Source organism: Malurus melanocephalus, unplaced genomic scaffold, assembly GCF_030028575.1.
Source record: "Malurus melanocephalus ecotype Western Australia unplaced genomic scaffold, MMel_1.1 scaffold_6, whole genome shotgun sequence".
Lineage (NCBI taxonomy): Eukaryota > Metazoa > Chordata > Aves > Passeriformes > Maluridae > Malurus > Malurus melanocephalus.
Genome location: NW_026623238.1, coordinates 5847084 through 5859885, shown reverse-complemented (window position 1 = coordinate 5859885; position 12802 = coordinate 5847084). Strand labels below are relative to the sequence as shown.

Genomic DNA, 12802 nt, shown 5'->3' with positions numbered 1-12802 from the left:
CATACAGGACATTCTCTACATATAAAATGAAAATCCCAGAGCACCTGTAACAATGTCATCTGACTCAAAATGCTTTAACTCTCTTTTTTTTAACTCAAAACCATCACATTTAGTTTAAGTGTACAGATAGCGAAACAATATAGTTCTTATAGATAATTTCATAATGCAAACCAGCATTTTGCATCTCYGGGTGAATTCAGGACTGATGCAACTATATGCACACATAACAATTTTTTTTAATTGTACTTAGTGTTATTGTACTTATTCAGTTATGAATTTGATATCCACTTAAGTAAAATGCCAACATTTTACAAAGGCACCTAAGAGTYATTAGTGTAGAGCAGAAGGAGAGAAAAAAGAGGCAGAAGACTGTATTTCCTGAAGCATTCTACCTGCTGCTGTGATAATCCTTCAGGCATGGGAGTCATAATTGCTTCTGTATGCATGCAATCCACATCAATAAATAAATTTAGCTCATCTTCTTCCAGACATGATGACCTATGATCTACAAATAAATACCAAAATGTCAGCTTCTACAGGTGCATTAAGAAAAAAGCAAAACAAAACCAAGAAAGCGAAGACCCTATCATCCAAGCAAAGCAATTAWAAATTTTCACTTGCCAAACAACAGAATTTCCAGGCATTTCTGCATCATCTGTGAAATCACATAAATACCACCACCAGCAGGCGCTCCAATACAGAACATCTTTCAAAGGCATCCTAATATCCCACAGCCGGAGACAGCCTATGTGTCTTCTGCTTGATCTCTACTCCCTCCTCTCAGCCAGGAGAACGGGGCTGTCCAGAAGGCAGGACATGACAACTTGGGTTAAAGYACAGCAGCTCCAGGGCCAGCAGTTTTAAACAAATGATCCTTGGGAAGAAACTGAACACACCCATAATATGATTCAGCTAAAACTGAATAGTTTAGCGTAACTGAACTAAAGTAGCTGAATTCACCAGAATGTCTGCTTTCATCAGAAAGGAGTGAGGGATTTTGCATTGCTTTGAGTGTACAAATTTTACTGCTAAACACCACCRAAGTGCACTGATAGATGGCAGTACACAGCCAGCCAAACAAGCAGACACGAGAAAAGGAGACATGAAGAAAGAACAGCATGAGAAACTGTCTTAGAACAAAAAGAGAAATAAGGGAAGCAGATCTGATTGCTGGGAGAAACTCATAAGTTTAGTTAACAAATCTGTCAGTAGCTCCCTGCTGAGTTGAAAGTGGTTATGGGATTCAGCCATCCACAGACAGACTGTGTCTGTTACCTAACCCCTACGAATGTAAGATGGAATGCCAGGTCCACTCTAACACTGCCCTGCAGATCATTTTAATCTGTTCAACTGCAAGAAGTTGAGGATACATTTTTGATAACTACATTTTGTGTAAGTACATTCCTATATCCTATCTGTGAATTAAATAGAGAAGCAGTCAGAGGTCATGGCAGGGATATAAGATGTGTCCTGGCCCTTAAAGAAAGGATACAACTTAATGTTACCTCTCTCAATAAACATATTGTTTCAGCCTTATGGTTTTAGCTCCCTAAAATTCTAGTTTATAAGCTCTGTAGTTACTACCGTTTCATTAGCTGGGCAGAAACTTGAGCAGAAAGACATACTATCTCTCAGACTTATCCTGAAAAAGAAAACTCATTTCATTTACTACCACCTGTCTCTTGAAGAAATTACCTCTAGACAGCTTCTGTCAAGGCTCATGACAAAGGACTGTCACTTGCTCCTAGCTACAGAGACAACAGAAATACTTCTGCGGCTTTTTGATTTCAGACCACTTTCTAAACTTTCTGTTTTCCCAATCCAAATTCAGCTTTCATCAAAAATCATCAAATTGATTAAGCAGAACAGTCTTTCCCCCTACTTCCACTCTTAAGCATGGAAAGCATTACTCCTTGCCAACGATGAACTTTTTTAAATAGTCAATCCTTCCTCCACTGAAAACCATGTCTTAACTGCACCTTTTCCTGATATTCAAGAGTTATTTGATGGAAAGACTTGGATAGACATAGTAACTGTGCTGGTTTTGGCTGGAGCAGAATTMATTTTTTTCCCAGTGGCTASTGCAGAGCTACATTTGGATTTGTGCTCAACACAGGGTTGACAATATAGAGATGYTTTGGGTATTCCTGAKCAGGGCTTACACAGAGCCAAAGCCTTTTCTGTTTTTCATACTGCCACACTGGTGAGGGGGCTGGGGGTACATGGGAGGTGGGGAGGAGACACAGCCAGGACAGGTGACCCAAACTGACCAAAGCAATATTCCAGACCATACCACATCTCACTCACTATACAAAGTGGGAGGAAAGAGGAGTAAGGGGAGGGGATGTTTGGAGTGATTGCATTTGTGTCCCAAGTAACTGCTGTGTGTGATGGGGCCCTGCTTTCCTGGAGATGCATAAGCACCTGAGGAAGCAGTGAACTAGTCTGTCCTGAGGAAGCAGTGAACTAGTTCCTTGTCTTCCTTTGCTTGTGTGTGGCTTTTCTGTTCTCTATTAAACTGTCTTTATCTCAACCCATAAGTTCTCACTCTTACCCTCCTAATTTTCTCCCCARTCCTGGTGGTGGGGAGTGAGTGAGTGGCTGTGTGGGGCTTAGCTGCTGGCTGAGCTTACACCATGACAGTAACTTAACATTCCCATCTACTGATACCTAGATGGCACTGTTTGGTGGGATATTTTGTGGYTGTCGTTTTTAAGTTGACCCTTCTCTGTGGTCCTCAGGTCACTCAGTTCTTGCTCTAAACATAAACTACTCATGATGCACTGATCATACTGTCATCTGAACTATATAAWACATTTTTGATATAAATTCTTGCATCTGGCTCTCAGCTCCCAGTACAAAAATCTACTCRGCCATTCATTTTCTTTCTCATAAAAGAAATTACTAGAGAATGTAACAATGAGTAACACTGCAAATGCTATGTACCTTGAGAAATGAAAGATTTTGTCCGAATGAAGGAACGACCCTTCTTCACAGCTGCTTTTGTCTTTTCAAGTCCATCTTTGGTACCTTCTCTTGCAGCTCTCATTAGCTTTTGCATCTGTAAGATAAAAATTAYAGTCTACATGTTCAATGAATAATAGGAAAACATTTGAGTCTGCACACTTTTAGACTATCAATATAGCCCAAAGTCAAGTAATATATAATAAGTAGAGAGAACAACAAAAGCTCAAATCTGAGTACCTGTATTTTGAAATAAAATAAAATCTGGAGACAGAGACTTACTTCATGGCAATACTGTATGCAGGTCTAAAAGAGCAGAAATGTTTAAGAGTCACTCTGCATCAAACATAAACTCAAAATAGTCTCAAATGTTATGTTAGGCAGCAAATACCTACTACCACAGGTCATTAATGGCCAAGGGTTTCATACATCTTTCAGTGTTCCATTAACTATTCCAAATTATTTCTGATCTAAAGAWAATCCCCTAAACTCCATTATAATTAACTGTATTCTTAAACAAACAGTTATGAAGAAAATGTTACAACTAATAATTTCATTCATTGAAGGAATACATTGATTTAATTAAGAATTCCATAATCTTACAGTACACTTCTACAGCCACATGAAATTTCATGGGAAAAAAACCCAAAGACGTGCTGTTTTGCTGGAAAATGTTTATTTAAAAACCCTGCTTTGTACTACTTCTTTCCCAAAATGTCACCACAATGAAAAATCCCCTCTACTGTCAGGGGATTGTCTTGCTACAATCAGGCAGTTTCTGGGTTTGAGATGAAGCTTTTAGCAAAAACCCAGTCTTTTCATACTGGCTCCTTTCAGAATGGAGAGCAGGGAGATTTCCAAACTGATCCAGTGTGGCTGGAGAGCCAGGGACAGGCTAGCCACACAGAGCCAAGGTTTCAGAGAGACACTGGGATTGCACACCTGGCTCACACACTGGGATAAAGGCATCAGTCAGCAGGAAAAGACAATGTCCTATCTCATTTKCTCAGACTGTTAACATGCAAAGAAAGTGTGAGAAAAGGTCCTTGACCAAGTATTTTTAGGACTGTAGCAATATAATAGTCTTTCTTTTAAGACTGCATCGTAAAAATTTAGCACATTTAGAATTCATTTCATACAAATTATTGTCTACTTTTTCAAGCTATTTTTTAAAAGACAATGTTGCCTGTGCTGGAAAAGCAATCATTTAAATGTAGCTAGTTACAAAAATCRACTACACTACCTTCAGCTCATGTTTTTGCTTTAGTTGCTGAATCTCTACTGCTCCCACAGTGTTTGCCATCAAATCTTTCATCTTTTTTTCATAATGCTCCTTTAAACGCGTTAGGTCATGAGAAAGCTACAGTGTATAAAAAGACACAATCTTTTCAAAAAGCTGTAGTGAAAAATTCATGCTTAAGCACTCACATAAATCATGCACGTTGCTCCATCTACCTACTGATAAAAAGACAACTGAGGGAAAACTACYACTAAAGGAAAACTATCACTAAGGGAAAACTACCACAGAGAAAAAACTAGCACTGAGGGAAAACTATCAATGAGGGCAGCTCCAGTCTGAGGAAAGGACCATCTCTCCTGGGCACTGCTGAACTCCGCCAGTTGATTTTCTGTAAAGATGGGGGAAAAGCCACTTAGGCTAAGGCAACAATATTGTTATATACACATTAATTCTATTGTGCCTATCTCTTAAAAAGCACATGGAAACAACACATCAGGTCTAACCATAAGCATTATTCACTGGAGCACAAACCCTAGTCAGTGTATTTCAGACTATCCTTCAAAACAGAAGAAAACTTCAAGACTGAAGAACCTGTGGAGATTGCTTGCACCTGAGAAAATGGAGATTGCCAAGGCAAGTGAGTCAGGTAAGGRGACAGGAGACAAACTAACAGGATGCATGGTCTTTTAATTTCCACATGCATCAGTCTTATTGCACAACCTTGGGTATAACCATCTCGTACATTAATATATTCATTTGCAAGGGAAAGAAATTACCACAGAGAAAGGAATCCTCTGGAATACTAATTATCATTTGTTAAACATTTTGACACAGATAGACACAAAATGCAACGAGGAAAGAAAAAAAAAGGAAAATATTTGGTGTGTCCTAAAATAGAAGCCCAGTGGAAAACCCCTCAGCTTGATATCAACAGAGTTATTTGGCAAGAGATCAAAGCCTCAGGAAAAACAAGGCACACTGAGTTGAAAACAAAGTGACCGGCCCAGCACGTAGCTCCGCTAGGCTGAGTCAGGATGCAATTACCCCTAACAYGATGATTCTGGCACTAGAGCAGTGTAATGAAGAATAGCTTCTAGTTCATAGACTAGAAATATTTAACAGCATAAAAACCTTCCCTTCTTAAAATTAATTAGTAAATCAATAATCAGAATCATAATGAAAAAGTGACTTTGAGGGAAGTCATACCAGCACTTAAAATTAAAATCCCACCTCCAACCTGCCATACTTTTCAACTAACASTAAAATTCTAAGTGAAGTCCCTTACAGGCTCTGAAAAGCTACAGAARGCAATGAACTGGGAATATACTGTAATATTGATCACTAGACCGGAGGAGAAATGAGAGTTAGTGCAAGGAATGGATACAGAGAAAACGTACATAAAGAAGTGTAGTGTGCATGTGTTGAACGCCAGCACAGGGAGGGCTGCAGTTGGCTTTTTTAGGTTGTTTTTTTGCTATTTTCTTGGTTGTTTGTTGTGGGTTTCTTTTCAGCAATCCTAAGTTTGTCTYTCCTCATTCTCTGCCAAAACCCTTCTCCAGTTTCTCCACCTCCCAGCAACTCATCCAGGTGCAGAAGCCTCTCTGACTTTTCCATCCACCAGCCTAAGTGCTCCTTACCTCCTCATGCCCRTCCTCTCAAGGCAAAACCCAAAACCTTCTGTCACAGGCCTGAAAAAAACCATCTGCAGAGCAGTACCCAAGGGCACACCCCTCTTCTCTCACCASTCCTCAATCTTTTGCTCAGACACTCTGTGCCTGATCCTGGTACAATCAACCACTGCCAACAGTTTTCCATGACAGATCAAAATATACTCTTAAGTGATCTAAAAAAATGGCTTTAAACATTGCTTTGTGCATGCATGTAAATAGATTCTCATTACTATGRCCAAAGCTGAAGCTAGGGAAAACAGGAAAACATTTAAAAAAAAAGAAGCCAGCAGCCATGTTAAAGCTTACACACTCACATGCAAATTTCCTAGTCTCTTCCAAGGCATTAAAAACAAAAAAAATAATCAAACTTAGTTTCTTCAGTCTTGTTTAAAAAACTCCCAAACAAACAGCTGCAACAGCTTAAGATCATTCTAGTCAGAACAAAAACAGAGGATGAGCACTCAGCTTACAAAGTRCAGACTGGGGTGGGCTCACTCCCTGATTTCCAAAGGATGGGCAGCAAGGATGGCCGTGGGAAAAGAGCTGATAACATATACTGGAGGGAAACACAGACAGCAAGGCTTTTATTCTCATCAAGATAAGAAACCTGCAAAATGAAAATAAGGGTCCCATGGAATRACACCTCTCTGCACCCCCTGCACATGCCAGCCATAGGGGGCTGAGGCAGCTCACAACACACAAGTGGCTCTTGGGGGTCAGTCCCGAGTCAGCACACACTGAAGGGCCTCTCWTGAAGAGGGGATGCAAGGGCAGGAGAGGAGCCAAGGCAACAAGAAGGGAGGAGCCTGGAGCTCCTCTCCCTGTGCAATGGGAGACACGCAGTGAGGACAGGCACCTGTGTCACCTGTGCCTTCCTGCCTCCTGCAGAACAGATGGAGCCAACAAATAATAGACCTGAGAAGTGTCACAGATGTATCATTTTAATCATGCCACTTCTCTTCTAGCCTTACAGGTAGAATTCTCTTTGATTACAAAAACCTTTTGCTTTTAGAAGTTTTTTAAGCTCAGTCACTTTCAAATAACCAAAGTGCAGATCTAAGACAGAAAGATAGGGAGCATTGGTGAAGAGTTTGGAGACTTTTGAGCACCTAGAGAACCCAAACCTTCAATTCTTGTCAGGCTTGTCCCCATTTATTCTTCACATTATTTTCTACACTTTTTTATCACTTACACTAATCCAGCAACTGCAAAAGAAGAGAAGGTAAGGAGCTACACAYAAACAAAAATGATCTCATTTTTAACTTCATTTTTATCCAATTTGAGTTTTTTCTTTTTTGTAAGAAGCTTCTGTTTAATATTTTCATCTCTTCTTTTCCCTGTCACATTTTGTTGTGTACTGTCATTTCCATACTGATTCACATCTCCTTTAAAAACATGCTGTTGCATTTGAAACTGAATTGAGGAAAAAAGAAATACAGGTGAGAAAGGCAAGTGCTGGAAACCAGGACAACCTCAATGACTGAGCAGCACTGCAGGATACATACATGTCTCTTGTGGTTGCCTCGCAAAAAAGAGCTGGGAATTCCATTTTTACACTCAGAATCACTCTGTTCTTCATAGCTTTCAAACTCACTTGAACTCCACCCATATTCCAGTGAGCTGTTTCCACCATCATCACCATTTTCAACATCATCATAAATCATTTCCTCTGCAAAAATTAAAACAAAATAAAAAAGCTACACTGAAATTTATGTCTGTTTAAACACCAAAAAACTTGTTCAGGATGTGCTATAAAGAATTGTACAGACTTTTATGTACACATTGAAAATTCTGAATTAAATCTAATATTAAGATAGTCAAAACAGGTTGCCTTTGTTGAAACGGTGTACTAAAGGAGGACAGTGTTACGGATACACACCATGATCCTTTTAAAAACGTACTATTCAAACGACACTGTTATGTCTAAATCCCACAACARGTTTTAGAACTTCAGAGGAAGTTTGAACTGTAGCTGTGAACACACATCTGCACCGAGAAGCATCATCCTTCCATTAGTAAACTTGCCATTTGTCCCTAGGGACAWCAGCTCAAACGGTAAATGATAAAACATTGCAAGAATCAAATGAAAATGTCACCATTTGAAGCAGAACATATCAAAGTAGCAAGAAATGTGTTACACAGTGGTATTTTATGACTCATCACCACCAGCCACTGGAAGTCTCCCACATCTTGTTCATAATTTACTCTAAAACTTGAAGTATTCACCTTTTCAAGATATAACCTTATCAAATCTATATTGCAAAGGATGAACATTCAAATCTATGTTGCAAAGGCTGACCAAAGTATCTCCTGTTAAAGGCACAGATCTTTCCATTGGCACAGATTCCAAGTACATAAAACTGACTCAAAACAAAATAGAAAATTTAGAGCCAATGGCTTATCTGGAAACAGGAATGCGCTCTATATGCAGCAAAATTTGTCATTACAAATAGAAAATTGTGGACATTTCTGCCAGGAATCACTATTGTCAGAGATTATGATGCAGCATTTAAAACTGTCTCATATTAAGTTCAGGAAATAGAAGCTGTGCTTTCATTGTAAGACAGAAGTTTTATTTAAAAGAAAATTTATTATTATTTTTTAGAGAAAAAATATGTCCAGAAAAGTTGACATGTTTTACACATCCACCTAAACCCTGGATTCTGTGATTTAAAAATGACAGTCTTTTAATTTAACATTWATTAAAGTTTTTATAATTAACACAGAGGATTCTACTCTAATTTGGAATATTCTGATTTTTTTTTAATCCACATGCATATCAAGACTGTCCTTAAAATACCATTACTGAAGAAGACATCTTAGTGGTAATCTAGCACACTTTTATCTATGATAAAAGAACCATCATAGTAAGTCAAAATAAATCAAGACTTATGCAAGTCTAACTTCTCTGCTTGTCTGTATTGGGGCAGGATTTATCTCATGAGTGGGTGAACTTGTGCTAAAGCAGATTGTCTGACTGAATTTTTTTTTGAATAGCTGTGTCCTCCTGACAAAATATAAAAATAATAAACATCAAGCTCATGAACGTACAAAGATGAAACTTCCCTTACTACCTGTTTCCTCAGAATCTGCCAAAGTTTTYCRGGACARAATAAAAGCCAAAATTTTAATCGAYGTTTTAYRGGTTAAGCTGAAAATTGTGACCAATGTGCTCAGCAGAGCTTTGCTCCATATCATAAATCCCACCCAGCCACAATCCACCAAGGGAACTTCCAGTAATATAAGAATTCAGGTTATGAATTTCACATGGTGCTTTCCAAAAATTTTCAGTAACAATTTGTAAACCAGCTTGCCTGAACACTATTAAGGACAAAAATTAAACTGTTACAGCTTTAAAGATTAATGTGGTTTTCACACAAGAAAGGTTAAGTGTTTTGCTGAATCATTAACAATTTCAGTGTCAAACACCTACAATCTCTGAGAGCCATGATGAGTAAGATGCTGAGYTCCCAACAAACCAATCCACTTGAACACAAAATCAGTCAGTAGCAACCAATCTTAAAGCAGACTTCACTGCACCCAAATACTACAAAACAAATCTGAATGAGAWCTCAATTAAAGAAGCTTCTTGAGCCCTAACTCCATCATTGCCAGTAAAGGTAAAATCTTGACTCCAGGAACTACTTTGAAATCTGTTCTGCTCCCTCCAAACATGGTCACAACCATCAGGAGTGCACCACTCCAAAGCTGAAATAAAACATCTCTGTAGAGTCACAATCAGGCTGGTAAACAGCCACTCTGGACCATCTCTTCAATCTATCAAGCATTTATAAATTGAAGGGGACATTCATGGGAAGAGCTTCTCTCTATAATCACGACAATGACACATTAGCATACATAATTTTACTTTTAAAGACACCCTTTTCCTACCTTGTCTTGTTCAGGGCACTAGAGCTACAACACTTAACACTGTAATTTCTAATATGCAGAATAGTCAAGCATTTGGAACAGTATCTATAGAACAAAGCAGAATTCAGCTTCTGGGAAGAACAGGATAGGAGACCTGCTGAGATAAAGCCCTTCAAATGTTAGTTTAATTCTGAACTTTCTAAGACCTACCAATTACTGACAYAATGTTAATTCCATTTACATATATTTTAGGTACTTAAAGAATGTATCTGATCAGTATACATGCATGTAATTCCATTTTACACCRCTTTCAACATTACAAAGACCTCAAACCTGGTTCAGAGTCTGAATCTTCTCTTGGCACATCATCGTAAATTACCTCATCCGGGTCTAAAACCAAGACGGAAAAAAAAAAACAACCAAATGAGAAACTTCCTAAAATTTGAATGGGACAAAGTGTTTAARAAGCATTTAGACAAAGTCCTCAACATGCTTTAGCTTTTGATCAGCCCTGAAGTGATCAGGCACTGTACTGAAATACTGTAGGTCCTCTCCAACWGAAATATTCTATTCTATTTTAAAGAATTTTGGTTACATTGGCAGATATGAATACAATGGAGACATGACTTACTCTCCATTAGCATTTTGCTTGCACACCTAATCATTCCAATAATGCACAAAGCAGTATATGGTATTTGTGAAATTTCAGTTTTATCTGCACTGTTTATGATGACCTTYAGCAGCCTGAAAACAAAAATCCACTTCAACAGCCAATATTTCTTCCTCCTTTTTACAGAAGTATGGTATGTTCTGTGTCTGTCAAAGGCTGCTCATTACCTTACTAGATAGCCACAGAAAAGCTGCAATAGTCTTTTTAAGAAGAACCAAAACTAAATAATGTAATGATCATCATAATACATTAAGAGGCAGAGTGAGGATGCAAATTCTTCAGTCACTTCAAGTAATATAAGATGAACCTCCAGCCCAGTGGGAGCAGCTGAAAACAGGCAGGATAACCTGTCCTCTAACCACACAGTCTCTGTTCTGATTTAAAATGCAGTCGCCAGCYAGGAGTCGACAGCCCACACCAAGATAAAGTGGCAATTCCTTCCCTCCCACCTCCTCTAAGTACTTATTTGCCAACTACTGCAGAAGAAGAGCAATTTCAAATACAGTCACAGATCAGATGAACTGGTGCTTATTTCCAATGCACATGCATTGATGGAGCCAAATGACTTYTTGAAGTCAGTAATGAATGATTCCACAGGCTCCAAAAGGTGGAAAAGTGATCGTTAACTTTATTCTAAAATACAATTCTATTACTCTGTTGAATGTTCTTATTGSTACAGCTTGGTTCTGGAACCCATCTGGAAAAATACACAAGGACATTCCTGTAAAATATGCATGTGCACAGAGATACATCCATACTGATCACAACTTAACACTGACCACCTGCTACAGCTGTACTTCAGAGCTAACTGATACTTACTTTCCATCCATGAGGTATTTGCAGGATCTGCAACCCACTTGGCCAGGGCATCATCCTCTCTCTTGGTCTGGTTATCTTCACTTGAAAAAAAGGCCGTAAAATAAAAGAATTAAAAGTTACACCCAGTTGTTTTTAAATATCCATGAAGACAAGACATTAAGTATCTTTCTGCCTTCTAGTTTCCACTCCAAGGATGCTGATTACTCAAAAATGTTGCTTCAGTATGTAGCTGGATGATGAATAATCCATTCTATTTAACAGACTGACAATTTTAGTCAGGAAATTGAAAACACTTCCTTTATGATCTTAAAAAATACTTTGCTTTTGAGTTCATCTACCCAGAACACAGGAAATTCTCTCAGAAAACAGTGAAGTGAGAGCTTCTTTTTCATGGTAAATAGCACTAAAGACACTCTGGGTTACATCAGGAGCCATTAGCCTTGGCAAAGCTGTTATCCTYCTTTGCCTGATGCCAGCAAGGCTGAGCCTGCAGCAGCATGTCCAGTTTTGGCTTCCCAACACACCCCTTCTGTAGGGAAATTGAAGCTACCTCTAAAGAGATGTAGAGAAACTGAAGTCAGGGACTAAAGCATATGGTTTACAAGGAAGGAGATAAAAGAGAAGGAGATTATTTGGTGAAAAGGATGCTATGGGGTGGTCCAACAGCAGCTACAACTATTTGAAAGTGAACTACAGAGGTGATGGAATCAGGGTTATTTTTTTGTTTGGGTTTGTTTTGGGGCCTTTTTTTTCAAAATTCCAGACAAAGGGGAAATGGTCAACAGACTGMCCACTGGAAGATATGATTTGTACATTTTGGGAGAGGGGTGGGGCAGGCGGGTGGGATGGGGAARGGTACAGCTCAGGAAAGCCACAGCATCTCCATCCTTGAGGGGTTTCAAGGCTCAGCCAGTAAGGCCATGGTTGATCTGATGGTTTATTGGCAATGATCCTGCTGAAAGCAGCAGGCTAGGCCACAAGATCTCCAGCAATCTGAAACAGCTGACACTGCCATCACTCTACAAAAATTCAATCCAGTGTCTTCAGAAATGTCATGCACTGTTACACACCAAGAGCACCAACCAGTGCCGATTTTAGTATACAACCACAATTACCGGGATAAGAAAGAGAAAAAAAACAAACCAACAAACATGGAAGCATCACACAAGAAGAATAAAATATTTATCAAATGCAAGCTTTCTTAGGAATTAAGGTTTTACAAATCATTAAAACATGCTGAACTGGAAATCACCTATTTTGAGGATCCTCCAAGTCTACAGAATTATACTGACATTCTCCATTTGCTGACTGTGTACCTGCCAAGTAGAAAAAAAAAATGAAAATGCTTGGAATAACATGTCAGTTTGGTTCAAATGGCACATTTTAGCATAAGAAGCTGACTTTACTAGTTCATTGTTAAATCTCCTTCCTTGCAATAGTTTTATTCTTACATGTCTACAAAAATTAACAAGTTTCTTCACACCATGAATTTTTGAGAAGTAATTCAAAGRCAGCCATTTGTTAGACAAGCTGTTAAGAGTAAATTACACTGTCTGATGCATTTAATTC

General features: G+C 38.6%; 1 protein-coding gene across 5 annotated transcripts in view; it reads right to left on the bottom strand.

Annotated features, from left to right (window-relative positions):
* Nucleotides 1–12802, bottom strand: part of ARHGEF10 (Rho guanine nucleotide exchange factor 10) — a 105938-nt gene that overhangs the window by 62574 nt on the left and 30562 nt on the right. For 4 of the 5 annotated variants that reach the window (XM_057372035.1, XM_057372059.1, XM_057372043.1 and 1 more), the window contains 7 exons: nt 12486–12549; nt 11234–11313; nt 10078–10134; nt 7380–7543; nt 4208–4324; nt 2947–3061; nt 393–505 (listed from right to left, as the gene is read on the bottom strand). In XM_057372035.1, the coding sequence (XP_057228018.1) occupies nt 393–505; nt 2947–3061; nt 4208–4324; nt 7380–7543; nt 10078–10134; nt 11234–11313; nt 12486–12549 (710 nt within the window). The remainder of the gene's footprint in view (nt 1–392; nt 506–2946; nt 3062–4207; nt 4325–7379; nt 7544–10077; nt 10135–11233; nt 11314–12485; nt 12550–12802) is intronic. The other variant, XM_057372065.1, reaches the window with a different exon arrangement.